Source organism: Chrysemys picta, chromosome 9 (genome assembly GCF_011386835.1).
Source record: "Chrysemys picta bellii isolate R12L10 chromosome 9, ASM1138683v2, whole genome shotgun sequence".
NCBI classification, from domain to species: Eukaryota; Metazoa; Chordata; order Testudines; family Emydidae; genus Chrysemys; species Chrysemys picta.
In genome coordinates this window covers 34,596,941-34,613,128 of record NC_088799.1, presented here as the reverse complement: position 1 = coordinate 34,613,128, position 16,188 = coordinate 34,596,941, and the positions used below count along the sequence as shown (strand labels likewise).

The window sequence follows — 16,188 nt, the reverse complement described above, 5'->3', positions numbered from 1 at the left end:
ATATACTGGAAGGGGAAAGCTATAGTGACTTGGCTAGAAGACCAAGTACAAAGAAGGAGCATCCTAAGAAAGAAGAAGAACTGCAATTCTAGGAGTGTGAGAGTGGGTCACAAAATGAATGGGAGGCAGAAGGGGGTGTCAAGGTAGAACTATTTCCCAGATGCAGCCACAAGGAGATGCCCCAGGGGTAAGTAGGGAGCAAATATGGTTGTTGGGTGTTTTTTTTTTTTTTTTTTTTTTTTTTTTTTTAAATAAACTGGGCATGTTTCTTCTTGAGGAAAGAAGACTGAGGGGTGGACCTGATAACAGTCTTCAAATATGTTAAGTGCTGTTATAAAGAGGAAATTGTTTTCCATGTCTACTTAAGATAAGAAGTAATGGTCTAGATATTAGGAAGAACTTTCTAACAATAAGGGTTATTAGACTTAAGAATAGTCTTCTAAGGGAGGCCAGGGAATTTCGCATCACTGGAGGCTTTTAGAAAATGGGTTGGACAAACAACTGTCAGGGATAGTACAAGTTTACTTGGTCCTGCCACAGCATAAGGGGCTAAACCTGCTGACTTCTAGAGGTCCCTTCCAGTCCTACATTTCTATGATTCTATCACCTCAGTTTCCTGTCTCAGGGAAAAGTTGGCATTTCCAGTAGCACAGTCCTCCCTAACCCAAAACTCTATTTATTTACTTTATTTGCCAGCAGTGATTCAGAGGGAAGGCTGCCAGCTACTAAATTGCCAACCTGCATTTGTAGCCTCTAAGTGTTCCTCCGATATCTCATGTGCCTGGGTGTAGACAACTAGGGGTTTTAGCCCCTCCCAAAAATTAGTTATTGCATTAATAAATAAAGGAAACTACCTCACAGGGTCCTAGAACTGGGCTCCAGCCAAGCCTGAACATCTACGCCACACTAGCCCAAATCAGCTGGCATAGGCCAGCCATGGGCTTTTAATTGCAGCATAGACATACCCAGAGAGACCCAAGTTCCTTTGGCCTCCTGTGATACATCATTTCTTAGATTTTCAGCATCCTTTAGTAGTAATTCTAATTTTATTTTCTTTGGGTCAGATTGTGACTGGACCCTGCACAGGTACACAAGAGAAGGATTTAAGCCACTTTATACCTCTAGAACAGGGGCTGACCATAGTCTTTGTCCTTTTATTTTCCTAAGGACAGAGACTGTTCTGTGCTAGTGTTTTGGGGGACACTTTCCATTCCAAAGGAATTGGATGGACATGCAAAGGAGTGTATGCTACACACCTGAAGAGGTGCAGCAGTGGGTGCATTCCCACTGCACACCTGGGAGCTCTGAGAGGCAATATTTCCTGTTCCTTCCAGTGGGAGGTGTAGCGTCACAACAGAGACCACTGGCTTTGTGCCAATGGCTTATTTGCAACTTTAGAATATTCATGCTTAAATTACTGGGTTTCATTATAAAAGTGCAATGTACAAGAAGAAAATAGTACCCTCTGGGGGCTACTGAGAGAGGAATAAATGAGTTGTTGCCATCATTAACAGTATGCCAAAATCCATCATCACGAGCAATCCTTCACCTTTACTATCCCATTGCTATTGCTACATTCAAGATCTATAATGGCCCCCTCTGTTTTTTTTCAATTTTTTTTTTATGAACCCAAACACTATGGTATCTTGTGCCCAGAGCTTCATTTAAGCTTCATCTATCTGGCAAAAAGTTGCTAACTATCAAAATTATTTAAAACATGTATGTATTGAAGTATACAAAGAGGGGTAATTAAATGCCTTTTTAAAGACTTTAAGCTTTGCAAAAAATTCCAATAAACAGTATTTAAGAATTAATTGTCATTTGTAAAAAGCTTTTAGCATCTCTGGGATAGTTTAAAAACCGTTACATAGAATTTTCAAGTTCCTGTAGCTGTCTGTTCAATGGAAGGAACATAGTTTAGGGGTAGATAATCACAGCTGTTGTTCAACCATCCAGGGAAGTAAGGTCCTACATCACTTCATCAATCTTTTTTGAACCACAACCTAAGAAACAGACTATTCCTGCTCTCTTTCCAATGCTACTAGTATCTGCTGAATTTTGTACCCTTTTTTAAAATTTAACTTTGCATGTAAAAGGGTCAATATAGTCCTTGTACAGTGGCAGCTTTAGATTTGATGCCATTGAAATTACTATTCTAACACTCAATTCATTTTGATGAGTCTTGATGTGTGTACTTCAATCAGAGCACAGATGGTTAGTCAAACAGACAATCTATAAATACCTTGAAAAATGTGATTTGGTGGTGTGTGTGTGTGTGTGTGTTTTTTAAATGGATGTGGGACCTATGCATAATGTAACAGGACAACATCTAGGTCTGAACCTGTATAGCGCTAAGGGCCTTTCAAAGCTATGCAGCTCCCTCCACTCCTATTGATTTCACTGGGAATTGAGGGTTCTGACTACCTCCCCTCAATCTAGTCTGGAGGCTGATATGAGCTATAAAGTAAATGAGTAAAAGATGTATTGCTAGTTTTTTGCACTTTTACAAAAACAAAGTTCCCTAAGCACCTGCTTTATTTTCAGCTCTCACATGCCACCACTCTGTTGGGGTGCACATCTTGTTGTTTTGCAGAGAATTTGCATTTCAGAATGATAAAGCTGCAGAAATGCCAAGCCTTCTGCTAGATGTCTTCCTAGATGTGTCTCAGAGAAAAGGCAAACTGAGCTACAGTAATTTTAACTTTAAAAGGACCTTTCTTTCTATAGTCATTGGGACCTAAGTGCAATTATTCTATTAATCTCAGTCCCACCAATAGGGGATTGGCTTTTAAAGTTCTCCAAATGCAATTATTCTATTCAAAATCAGGAAGCCTTTATTGTTGGCATTAATGATGTTCAACCTTATTTGTAAATGGGATTTAAAAAAAATACTGGAGAACATCCCACTTAACTGCAAGTTGCACTGAAACAATTTTCATGCAGTATCCTTGGAAATCTCATCTTTTATTTGGTGATTATTCCTAAAATAAGGATAACCACGTTTGCATACATAGGGCCTGATTCTGATATAAATCAGAAGCCGCTGTTAGGGGCCTAATGTTATACCAGTATAAAACTGGTTGAAGTGAGACCAGATTCAAGAAGTGCTTGAGCAATCGCTACCAGGAAGCAACTTTGTTTTTAAGCTTTCCTGTCTAATAGTGGACTTCACAAAACACCAGTGCTGTCACTGAGAGATGGGAGAGTTAAAAGTAGGGGGGCAGGGTGCCAGGGATGGACTATGCAGACTTTATTATAAATCTAAGACCTGATCCTGCAAACACTTAGTTACATGTTAAACTACTCATGTGAGTAAAGTTAAATTAAAATCAGTGGGGCTACCCATACACTTAAAGTTAAGCATGTGCATAACTATTTGCAGGATCAGGACCTGAATCCTCCACTTCATATAGTAAAACCTCACACACAGCATGGAATTGATCCAAAATGAGGATCTGGGCTCAATGTTAAATAAAATAACCATAGGAAAGCAAATATGGAAAATGTACAAGTGAAAATAATCATGTAATGATGAGCAAAGATTTAGGAAATCTGCAAGCAATGAAACTCTACTAATACTACATCTCTACCTCGATATAACGCTGTTCTCGGGAGCCAAAAAATCTTACTGCGTTATAGGTGAAACTGCATTATATTGAACTTGCTTTGATCCACCGGAGTGCACAGCCCCAGCCCCACCCCCCTGGAGCACTGCTTTACCATGTTAGATCCGAATTCGTGTTTATATCAGGTCATGTTATATTGAGATAGCAGTGTACTACTAGAGCTATGACAAGGCAGATGAAGGAGCAATGCCTGGTAACAATTCGTTGACCTGTCCCTCCCCATTATCCCAAACATCTTAAATACTGAACAAATCTTATGCCCCTGAATGCGTCTATCTGGCATGGAATAGCATATGGTAAATGGTGCACATTGTATCCACTTTTAAAAGATTTTTGAAGTTGTCTATTCTGAGGTGTTAACTTAAAACTATACTGCATCTAGCTAATTCCCCAGTCTCTTGCCTTTGTAAACTGTAGGCTCTTCAGAATGCTTCCTTCTTTGCACAGTGCCTAGCACAATCTGTCACTGATCTCAGCTGGAGCCTGTAGTTGCTACTATAAGACTGTTAATAGTAACTGACACATCTGGGCCTGCTCCTAGAGTTGCTGACCATCCAAAATCCCGCCTGCCTTGACTTCAATGAGTCTGGAGTCCACAAGATTCCTATTGTATTATGGATGCATAAGGACTTCAGGATCTGGCCCACCCATGTCTTCCCCCACCCCTGCAATGTATGGTCTAGGATTATACCTTACAACAATTTATACTTGGAGTTCCAAGATCTTTTTATCAGCAGGCTTCTGCTCTGCTTCTTCTGACCTAGATTGGTGCACACCCTCTGAAATTAGCTACAACTGCCCATGCTGCTAAAACAAGTTCAGATGACCAGTTGCCTACAATTCTATCAGGCTTTAATTCTGCTGGATTTTAAGCAAGCTTTTTTCCCCTCCTTTCCAGAAATCAGTACTATCCAGTGCAAAATTAAGTGTGAAAACATCTCTCAAGTTTATTGAGACTTCATTCATAATCTTCAGTAGCATTCAGTTCCGTATATCAGAGGTCACTATATGGGTTGGTTTTTGCAATTCACTTAAATCTTCACAAAACAATTGGTTGAACTTACTATCTAGTTACAAGACCTGATACTGATCTCCTGCATGGCAAATCTGTATCTGATTAACATTAAAAATGGAAGTTACCACAGTTCCTGTTTTGATCAAACCTCTATGATGTAGTGCAATTTGCTACATGATGCAGAGCATCAGTGTAATTAATCAAAGGGACAGAAGGCTAGAACAGTGGTTTTCAAACTTCTTTTCTGGCGACCCAGTTGAAGAAAACTGATGCCCGTGACCCAAAGGAGCTGGGGATGAGGGGTTCAGGGTGTGAGAGGGGGCTCTGGGCTGGGGCAGGGGTGCAGGAAGGGGCTCCAGCTTTGGGGGGCTCAGGGTTGGGGTGTGGAGGGAGTCAGGGCTCTGGGCTGGGGGGGCAGGCTTTGGGGTAGGGCTGGGGATGAGGGGTTTGGGGTGAAGGAAGGGGCTCCAGGTTTGATGGGGGGCTGGGGCAGGGGATTAGGGTGCAGGCTTACTTCAGGAGGCTCCCAGTCAGCAGCACAGGGGGGTGCTAAGGCAGACTTCCTGCCTGTCCTGGCAGCGTGGACTGCGCTTCACCCCGGAAGTGGCCAACAGCAGGTCTGTCTCCTAGGCAGAGGCCCACAAGTGGCTCTGCATGGCTCTCAGCCACAGGCACCACCCCCAGCTCCCATTGGCTGGGAACTGGCCAATGGGAGTGCGGAGCCAGTGCTTGGGGCAGAGGCAGCATGCAGAGCCCCCCTCCCCCCCCAGCTGGGAGCCAGATCTGCTGCTGGCTGCTTCTGGGGCGCAGTGCAATGTCAGAACAGGTAGGGACTAGCCTGCCTTAGGTGGGCAGCACCACCGCCGCTGGGACTCTTGATGGCCTGGTCGGCAGAGCTGCAACCCAGTGCTTTACATTCCATGACCCAGTACTGGGTCATGACCTGCAGTTTGAAAACCACTGTTCTAGAACATGCTATCTGCTAAATTTATTCTTTGCTCTACCCACTCCTGGATCTTGGTCCCTTTATTAAAAGACAGAAAATAAGTTTGACTCCTATTAAGATATCAGAAATAGTGCCTGAGTTGACTCTGGTTTTAACACACAATTTCCATAGCTTTCAAATTTTAAAAGCTGATTTACATGGCACACTTATAGTGAAGTCATCTTTGTCACAGGATGACCGTAACACTTGTAGAGAGGTTCACTGTGATTGAAACTGAAAACAACTTTAATTCTACTCCAGTCACTATATCCAATTACACTGGAATTAACTTTAGGGCACGTATATGGTAAGATAATATCCTATACATTAATATTTTCACATCAATTAAGTTACTGATAACCTATCCCAGTTTCTATACACAGGGCTTGATCCCCTTTCTCTTACAGTGGCATAAAGTCAGCAGTAACTTTACTGAAGTAAATGGAATCACACAAATATAAAATTGGTGAGAGATCCAAATCCTTAACAGCAGATGCCATTTGAGGCGGGGGGGAGGGGAAGAGAAGTCAAGTTACTAATGGTAAATAAAACCACCTATTCTGATTAGGTACAACCTTAAAAGTTGATCACATCAGCCAACACACACTGATTACACTGTATCTAACTCTGTTACAAATCTAAGGCTGGAGGGAACAGAAGATTAGCTGTAAGATTTTGTTTCAGTGTTACACTTAATTAAGCAATAGCCACTAATCTTGATTCCAGAGAGAGCCAAATTCCATGGGTGCAATTCTCACTGAAGATGTAACTGCACATTTGGCCCTAAGGAAGGACAACCTGACTCTCAAGCAGTGGACGGATGCCTTTCATAGTATTGGTGATTATGAACTGACATGAGCTGATATGATTTCTGATCTAAGTGAATGATGACAAAGTAATATGGTTTAAACAGAGTGTTTGCATCTAATTTATATTCAGAAGTGCCACGTGCTCTGAGACCATTTCTATGACCACATGGAGATCTGCTCCTAAACTATACTAAGCTATTAGTTAAATTATATAGGAACAATCAGTTTGATGTTAAAGACTATATTCTATCATCACTTGCTCACAGAAAATCTTATTTTAAAAATTTACATGAGTGGTGCTTTTAGTTCCTCTGTAAGAATAAAGCTCCATTTCCCTTCTGATATCCTAGAAAAACACACATTCAATCATTTTCATTGTTGACAATATGAAGTTAACTAATCATTGATCAAAAATCTGGGATGCTTTCTATAGCAAACAAGGCTCTAAAATCACCTCTGAAAAACTTTTACTCACCCTGTTAGGGCAGCTCAGTACTATTCATCCCTTTGGTAGCATACTATCATTCAGCCATCTGATCATCTTCACTTCCTTTACACCAGACCCCACACATCCACAGCAAGAGCCCAGCAATACTGGCTTTCCTTCTCTAATGCTTTCCTTGTATTGGGGTTCCCCTTCATCTATGGACTGATCCTCTACTGCCTCGCTGTTTATTTCAGACCAGAGCAAAGTTGGCATGAAAACACTAGCATCCTGATTTGATGGTGATTTACACTAATTTTGCACAGCTGTACAAGACTATAGAGGCAGGAGGCAGTGGAGAACTGGGCCAACAAACCGTTGGTAAAAGCGATCCTCCATTTTGCTCCTAAAACACTAAAATTCACTATTCCTAACTGTACTGGTCACTAAACCCAACAGTACGTAGTCAGATAATTGAGATCTTGAATTTATTAAAGATTATGGGGAAAATTCGGTGTCCTCAAAGGCCCATTAGTACGGTAGTAGAAACAACTTGTTTCTGTGGCATAAAGAGGGAAGTGTGCATGGAGTTCTACTTCCTGGAACCCAGCTGAAAATGAACTTTCTGGGTAGTGTGCACAGCATGAATTGGGAGCAGTGCAAGGTGAAGGCAGGGCCGGCTCCAGCATTTCTGCCACCCCAAGCCAAAAAAAAAAAAAAAGCCGCGATCGGCGGCGGCAGTTCAGCGGCTGATCCTTCGCTCCTAGAGGGACTGAGGGACCTGCCGCCCCCGAATTGCCGCACATGCCGCCCCTCTCCCTTGGCCGCCCCAAGCACCTGCTTGTTAAGCTGGTGCCTAGAGCCGGCCCTGGGTGAAGGGGGAGCTAAAGATCCTCGCTTTCTCTCCTTGTGCCAGAGCATAAGCTTGTTTTGATAACTGCAGTTATTCCAGCCACTAGGCTGCAGTATGTTTCATGAAGCAGCTGTGAAACTGGTTTTCGTGCTTGGTTGGTGGATATTGCCCCTTTTGTCTCCTGCATACCTGAGCCTGGCTATTCAGACTGATTGGGCAAAGGGTCTGCTCTCATACCTTAAAAGAATGACTCAGCTACTCAGTGAGTTACAAGAACACTGTTCTACTCTGAGAGTAGAATATAATTTGTATATTAAGATGAATGCCAACCAGACCTCTTAGGTAGTAAGAGGTTATGGAGCAATCAGGTGGGAATCTTGGCTGCATAAGAATTACAGGGAGCAGAACCTAGAGCCCAATTCTTCTTCCTTACTTCTGTTCTGTGGTACTTGCACAAGTAGTCCCATTGCACTCTTGCATAGCCAAGTCATAACAAGAACTCCTGACTATAATTCACTAATTACTTGTGAAATGCCCTGTTAATATACCAACTAGTGAGCATCAGCCTGAGACATTGTAACAGCCTTTTTAGGGTTTCTAGACAGTATTTTGGAGCCCAGGGGAGCAGGCATCCCAGCCTGGGTTGACTGACTGGGTTAGTGGGGCTGGTGCTAGTGCTCTAACATTAGCTATGTAGCCAGTGCTTTGAAGTTGTAGCCTGAGCTGTGAAGCCTGAGGGGGAGGGGCTGGTGGTTCAGAGCCCAAGCTCCAGCCTAAGTCACAACTTCAAAGTTATGTGTATACAGCTCTTGTTAGAGCACGAGCATGAGTCCCCGGTAGCTGAAGTTGATCCACTGGCCTGGGACGCTTGGTTGGCTGGCTCAGAAATGCTATGTAGATGTGACCTTAACGACTAACACATTTCTTCCCCCTTTTTTTTTAAACTTTTAACCAGATGAAATGGAGCCGGGGAGGAAGGGGGAGAAATGCCAGTTAGGAAGGTCCTCCTTTGGCCAGATCCCCAAATCCTTATTCACAACTAGTATTACCTTACTCCATGAATAACCCTCACTCTCTGACCCCCCAACTTCACTGGGACTCTACCTGTGCCACTCAGTGGGAAAGGGTATTGGAATCGGGCCTCTTTGTAATTAAAAAATACATTTCTTCTAAAGTCTCTTTTAAATAGTCAAACTCTTGTATAGATTATAATTAGTCCCTATGTAAAATGTACTGTATTTTAAGCACCCCATCCTAAGGTGCTCACAAGTCATGTCTTCTAAGAGCAAAAAACAGCCATTTTATTCAGTTACAAATATAAATATCTTTAGACTACGTAATATGATTTTACTTAAAATCCATCTCCATTACTTTAAACCAAAACAAACTGATGATAGAATGCAAACCCATGTCTTAGTATTGTTTAACATGTAACAACCCATAACACACACTGGATGGCTTGATTAATCTCCGCTACTATGGCTGTACTACTTTAAAATGATAATCAATTTCACATCAAGTAGATCGAAACCCCACTCAAACTGCTGGCATAGTTCAAACATGGTACTTGCTTTTGAAAACAAATGAACAACATTGCATTGAATTTCACTTGATTTATGATCTGTGAGTGTGCAAATACTCCTAATTACCAGAGTATATAATGTGAGGTAAAGATTATATGACCTTTTAATCTAACTCCATAACAATTACTTTGTTACTACTTTGTAGTTCCTGATAATCTAAGAAACAACTTTTTATGGGCTGGGGGGATTGCTGTGTTGTATTTCAGAGTTCTTTGCAAAGACCGCAAGCTTTCTATCCAGATGTTACTAGCAGAGCAGTCTTTTCCTTTAATAAACATTAGAACAATTTATTCTGAGGAGGTAAACATCGGTAGTACAATTAACTTTCTTACATCAGCACTAAGAGGGTGGTGCATCTACAAGACAATAGTAGCATATAACTGTGTGGGTGTATGTACAAGCTGATTTCTAGGCATGTTAGACCATTTCCCCACTAATCTGATGCCTTTCCACTAGGAATTGAAATATAGACCATGTAAAATTGAAAGAGAGATTCGGACCTATTCTGAATACACTGCAGAACTGTTTCTTCTCTTCTAATATAAAATTTCCCTCTGATCTTCTGTGCAACTACTCCATACACAACCTATGAAGATTATTTTTACACTACCAATGAAACAAAGCAGCTGGCTTACAACATTTGAAGTCATAATTATGACTAAAAATTTTCAAAAAGTGCATCTTCAAAGCATGGGCACATTCTGGGCCTGCTCAGTGCCTGGAACACCCTTTGACTTCAATGGGAGGGACATGAATGGGGTGAAAGTCATGCTTCTGTTGAGGGCCAGCACAGTTACACTTGCATTTTCCAGACTTAAGTGGAGCACACAGGCCCTGTGCTGACTCCCTGCATGGAGAATTTCACTGATGAAGCAGCTGAAGGATTGAGCCCACAGGCTAACTAATCCCCACAACACCCTTGTGACACAGGTACCTATTATAACCTAAATGCTTTTGTTCTCCCTGGATATGTGGTCATTCAAGTACATGCAGTATAAATCCTCTGTCCTTCTGATTAAGAAGCTTTACTTGCAGTACAAAGTGTGCTCAGTTCAATTATCTCAACTGTCCTGCAAGTTGTTTAAAAAAAAAAAAAACTAGTAGAAAATAACTCTAAACAAAAACTGTTGGAATAGTCTCCTACTAGCCAGTGTAAATGCATGAGTGGGCTTAGGCACACCCAAACTCTACTTAACCCTTATTTTGAAGACTTGTGGGACAGCTTAAGAGTGCACAGGTCTTGTGCTGTCTCTCTGCACAGTAGTGAATTTCACCAGCTGGGAATCTGCCTGCTTATGGACTACAGCAGCTGATTCTAAATGACTTTACCACAATGTGTTTTGTGTGTGGTTTTTTTATTACAGTACATTTCTTAACTCCATTTTTAAACTCCATTTCTTAAGCTTTATCAAACATTTGAAGGATGAATCTTTATTCTTTTTCAATCATTAGATAGAGACATGGGGATGAAAATTAGGAGCTTTTAAAGAAGAGTTTATTAGATGGCCAAAAAGGCACAATTCCACAATCAAGCAAGAGGACAAATGTGGCTAAAAGCCCATCCAGGTTCAGTGGTGAAATGAAGGCAGCAAGTGGGGGGAGGAAGCAACATACAACAAATGGGGTGGGGTAGGGGGGAATGAAACCAACAGCAAGCCATTTAAATTAGAAATAATGAAGTATAGAAAATTGATAAGAGAATCTAAAGACATTTGGGGGGGGGGGGTGAACGCAGGGCTAAGGACAATAAGGAATTTCAGTATGTTTGGAACAAAATATTCTATCACCGTATAGGCCCATTAGTAGATGGAGATGGTAAAACTAGTAATGATGCAGAAAAGACATAGTATTCAACATATTTCTGTTCTGTATTTGGAAAGAAACAAGATGAAAGACTTGTATCACATTATGATGAAGTACCTTCCAGTCCAGTAGTAACCAAGGATGGTGGTAATACTTATTCCTGGTAGATAATTGTTTTTTAAAGCAGCAGCCCTGGATAACGCACATCCAAGAGCTCAAAAGAGCTGGTGTAGGAGGTTGCTGGCATACTGATGTTCATTTTTATTAAATCTTGGAATACTGGGGAAATTCTAGAAGACTGTTTGTTGTGCCAGTATTCATATAGGTCAGGTGAGATGACCCAGATAACCAGAGTTACTAGCTTGATCTCAACATTGGGTAAAATAATGGACTAGCTGTTAGGAGTATAATTATTTAAATCTCTCATTCTTTCATGTTTAAACATGATTTTATGATTATGATTTTGACTTTTTGGTTAATAACAATAACTGCATTGATTGTAATATAGTTAAACTTTTGTAAGGTCTTTGACTTAGTACCAAACGATGTTCTGATTAAAAACATTGGAACTATACAGTATCAAAGCACACATTAAATGGTATAAGAAGTGGCTAACTGTTTTCAAGTAGTTATTAATGTGGAATCCTCTTCAAATGGGGGTGTTCCTAGTAGGGCTCCAAAGGATCAGTACTAAAGCCAATATTAATCATCACTCATATCAATTACACTACCTGATAGTAAATATAAAATGTATGGATGACGCAAGCTTGGTGAAATAATGACAAGGCAGCCATACAAAGCAATTTGGATCACTTGGTAAGATGGGGCCCATTCAAACAATGAGTTTTAATTCAACCAAATGCAAGGTCATACATCTAGGAATAAGGGGTGCTTGCAATGCCTACAGAAAGGGGAACTACATCCTGGAAGGCAATGATTCTGAAAAAGATCTAGCAGTCATAGTAGACAAATAAATGAACATGAACTCTGTGTGATGCTGTAGCTAAAAGGTCTAATAATGAAATCCTTGTACATATAAACAGGGCAATAGTGAGTTGGAGCAGAGTGGTGAAAATCACCTCTGCATATGGGTCTGGTGATATTGATATTGTAATACTGCATACAACTCCAGTGTCAACATTTTAAACAGGTTGTTTGAAAAAGTGGAGAGGGCTCTTTTCTGCACCACAACTGATTTCAGGGCTGGAGAAAACCGCTTTAGAGTGAGAGTCTTAAAGCTGAATCTACTTCATCAAAAAGATGTCAAGAGGTGACTTGTTTATGGTGTATAAATATCTTCATGGGCAAAATATATTGGGTACTAAACGGCTCCTTAATCTAGATGACACAGGCATAACAAGAATCAGTGTTTGGAAGCTGAAGCCAGACAAATTCAAATTGGAAATTAAGCACAGGTTTTTTAAATAGTGAGGGTGACTAACCTTTAGAACAACCTACCAAGGGAAGTAAGTGGTAGATTCTACATTGTAGTCTTCAGATCAAGACTGGATTCCTTTCTGGAAGATATGCTTTAGTTAAAGGTAAGTTAATAGACTCAATACAGGGGTAACTGGTGAAATTTAATGGCCTCTGATACACAAGAGGTCAGAGTAACTGATCTAACGCTCCCTTCTGGCCATTAGAATGAATCCCTTGCAATTTAAGACAGATTTTGGTTATGAGGGTAGACTGTAAACATCTCAGTTAATGTTTGAAAACTTAGATGGTTTTATTTATTTATTTACTTTTTTAAGTTCACTTGTGTATTTTAGGATCTGATCCTGCAACTGCATTCTCATGGAGGAGAGGAAGGGCTATATCTTCAGGGCAGCCAAGTCACAGGCTTAAGAAAATGCAGCAGGGATGTTACTTATAAGGTTGGGGGAGGGGAGACTGAATAATTTGCCAGGAAATCGTATGTTGCCAAGCAAAGCAGCACCCTTCTTTTGGGGTTTATTATAAGAAACACGTGAGCAAGCTGTGTTTTCTTCAGGCTTCCCTGATAAAATAAAGGCAAAAGCCCTGATTTTGCAACTATTATTCACCAACTGTTTTCATAAAAGTCACTGGAAGCTGAGATAACTCAGCACCTTCCACATGTCAGTTATCACCATGTATTTCCCCTCTTTTAACTGTAGGCACTCTTAACATCAGCATTAATTTTAGTTATTTTTAGAGCTCCTTACTAGAGGCAAAAAAACCCCACTGTATCCATTGCTAAAACACAAGAGGAGTTTATCTCTAGTAGTATGTACTTTACACCATTTAAACAAAATATTTGTCTGTATGTTGTAGTCAAGAAGCAAAAGTAAACTGCATTTTGAAGATTACCCTAAGAAGCCTGTTGTAACAACCCTTAATGTTTTCCTTTTGTGCATCAATTTTCTCAGTGTAAATGAGAGAATTTCCTTTTTATCAGCTGTTCAAAAATGCCTTATCTACAAAACACTCTATAGAACTGAGACAGCCAAGAAGTGTTGTACTTGCATTTTGTTCTATTACTGTAAAATGAGTGTAGTTGACACACACGCATACTGTCCAGTGAGAAGAGATGAAAGAGCCTCTAGAATATCATCTTTTTTATTGCTTTCCTGAGAAACCCCCATCTTATTCTGATTGTCATATTTATTTTCTGTTCAGTGTTTAAGCCCCCTAAAACATTAGAAATAAAAAAGCATTTAACTTAAATCCAAAACCACTAAACTTACAGCTTTTTTTAAAAGCCCTTTTATCTTCCTGATCTCTAGACTTCATTTGTATATACATAACTGTATTCAGAAAAATTTAAAAGTATTCTGTTAGATACTAAGTACAATGTTAAAATACAATTTTAATAACATTTTTGCATACAGTGATTTCTACCCATATTTTGCTCTTCCTAAATTATGCATCATCTGGTCTATCTCTTTAAAACCCTAGACATCATTGTTTTACTTCAATGGTTTTCACAATATACAAAATGATTTTTTGTTAAAAAAACGCATACTTCTGCAGTGCCTTTCTGACTGATGTGTACTAGTAAAATACATGCAGAAAGCTCCACATCTGAGAATATTACTAGTTTAAAAAACAAATCCCCAAATGTAACTATTGCTGCTTCATATAGTTACACTGAGTGCATTCATCTGCACGATTAATACACAGTGCTATATGCTAGACCTTGTTACTGTTTTTACCCCAACCTGTTATTTTCTTAAATAACCAGCATGAAAGCTATGCTAGAATCTGCTGCCATTTCATTTTATAGCACTTAGTTTACACTACTGCTATAGAAATGATATTGTGCCAAAGTGAAATCAACAGTATGTTACAAGGGGCTGAAAATCATGTTCTAAGGGAGAGATAATTTGCTGGAAAGCATATATTAAAAGCAAACAACTGCTAGTTAAACAATCCTACATCTCACTGAATATTTAGGGTGAAATGTAATTTTCCAATGTCCCACTATACCTTCCTCGGAAATCCCACTTTCTCTACCACCCGGTAAGATTTTTCTCTGCTAGAAAGCCATCCTAATACCCTATCCTTGCTTTAGAGTTAATAATTTTCGATATCTGTATTACTATTTTTATAGAGGCAGTGTTGCGCTGGCAAAGAGGGGAGAGATTTTAAATCCTCTATAAACCAGAGCTCCCTCAGGGCTTTGCTATTAATAATTATTAAGGTTACTGAGCCCTTTCACAGCAAAAGTTTTTGAAAGGCACGGAGCACCTGCCACCCCTTCTGCTGGGCTCTCTGGAGAGAGTCACCGGCGGGAGGATGGTTACAGGTTCCTATGAACAATTACACGCATAGCCCCCTTCGTGCTGGAGGTAAGGAAGCGCCACAAGCCAAGGGGGCTGAGTGTTGGGCAGTACTTAACGGGGCATCTAACAGCCCTCTGGGCACCCGCTCCTCCTCGTTCACTGACTGACTAGCCTGCTCCCAGTGCCCTTGCCCCGGCAGCCCGTTTACACCGGCGCTCCGCAGTGTCCTCACCGAAGGCTGCTCCGCCGCAGGCAGGAGAGGCGCCTGCCCCGGAGCTCTCTGCGCCCCAAGCCACCTGCCCGGGCTCCCCCTCCGCACCCGGCTCGCTCCTTGCCCGCGGTCCCACCACCCCTCCCGCTGCCCCCCGGAGCCGGCTCGCTCCCAGGAACGCCTTTGGCTCGGGGGCTGGAGCCCTGAGGGGCGGGGACAGCCCGGCTCCTACCTGGGAACGGTCAGCAGAGAATGGCCGGCCATGGCGAGGAGACGAGCCCCGGACTCTGGCGGTGTCAGGGGAAGAGCGAGGGCGCAGGGCGCTCCGCTGCTGCCGGCGCACTGCTCCAGCCCGGCTACGCGCCGCGCGCCGCCCTCTGCCTCGCTCCTCCCCACGCTCCCTCCCCCAGCCCCGGGAGAAGGGCGCAGGCCGGGGCCGCTGCAGCCCGCTGAGTTTGGACCCCGGCCGGTCCCCTGAATTCCACTCCGACTGTCCCCTAAATTCCGAGCCCTGGTGCCACGGAAACCGGAATCCGGCACCTGCACCCTGCTGATCCTTGGCCCTGCTGCTGCCCCAACTTTCCCGGCAAGGTCAGAGACTCCATGGAGTTGCTCTCACTGCACCAAAAGATTCCGGACCTCTATGCATCCTGACATGCCAGTGCCACAAAAATCCTAGCTCTGGCACATGTATCTTGCCCCCAGCCCCAAGCTGTACAATCTAAGGGCAGGTCTTCACGGGGGGGGGGTCGATTTAAGATACGCAAATTCAGCTACGTGAATAGTGTTGCTGAATTCGACCTATCGGAGCCGACTTACCCCGCTGTGAGGACAGTGGCAAAATCGAACTCCGCGGCTCCCCGTCGACGGCGCTTACTCCCACCTCCGCTGGTGGAGTAAGAGCGTCGATTCGGGGATCGATTGTCGCGTCCCGACGAGACGCGATAATTCGATCCCCGAGAGATCGATTTCTACCCACCGATTCAGGCGGGTAGTGTAGACCTAGCCTAGGTGAAAACAGGAGTAGCTGTTCCTCCTCCTGTAGATAAAGCTGCCCCCTGATACATCTCAGGACAGTAGCATTGGAAAAACACCTCTGAAGCTTGCCAATTTTTAACTCCAGTTCCCCCCAA

The 16,188-nt window shown here is 42.1% G+C and overlaps 1 protein-coding gene across 7 annotated transcripts in view; it reads right to left on the bottom strand.

Annotated features, from left to right (window-relative positions):
• Positions 1–15,446, bottom strand: part of SPHKAP (SPHK1 interactor, AKAP domain containing) — a 111,844-nt gene extending 96,398 nt beyond the window's left edge. For 4 of the 7 annotated variants that reach the window (XM_008165906.4, XM_008165907.4, XM_008165909.4 and 1 more), the window contains exon 1: positions 15,288–15,446. In XM_008165906.4, coding sequence (XP_008164128.2) covers positions 15,288–15,319 — 32 coding nt within the window. In that variant the 5' untranslated portion in view covers positions 15,320–15,446. Of the gene's footprint in view, positions 1–12,540; positions 12,616–15,076; positions 15,203–15,287 lie in introns of those variants that run through there. The other 3 variants (XM_024103252.3, XM_042853624.2, XM_008165908.4) reach the window with 3 other exon arrangements.
• Positions 15,447–16,188: the final 742 nt, after the last annotated feature.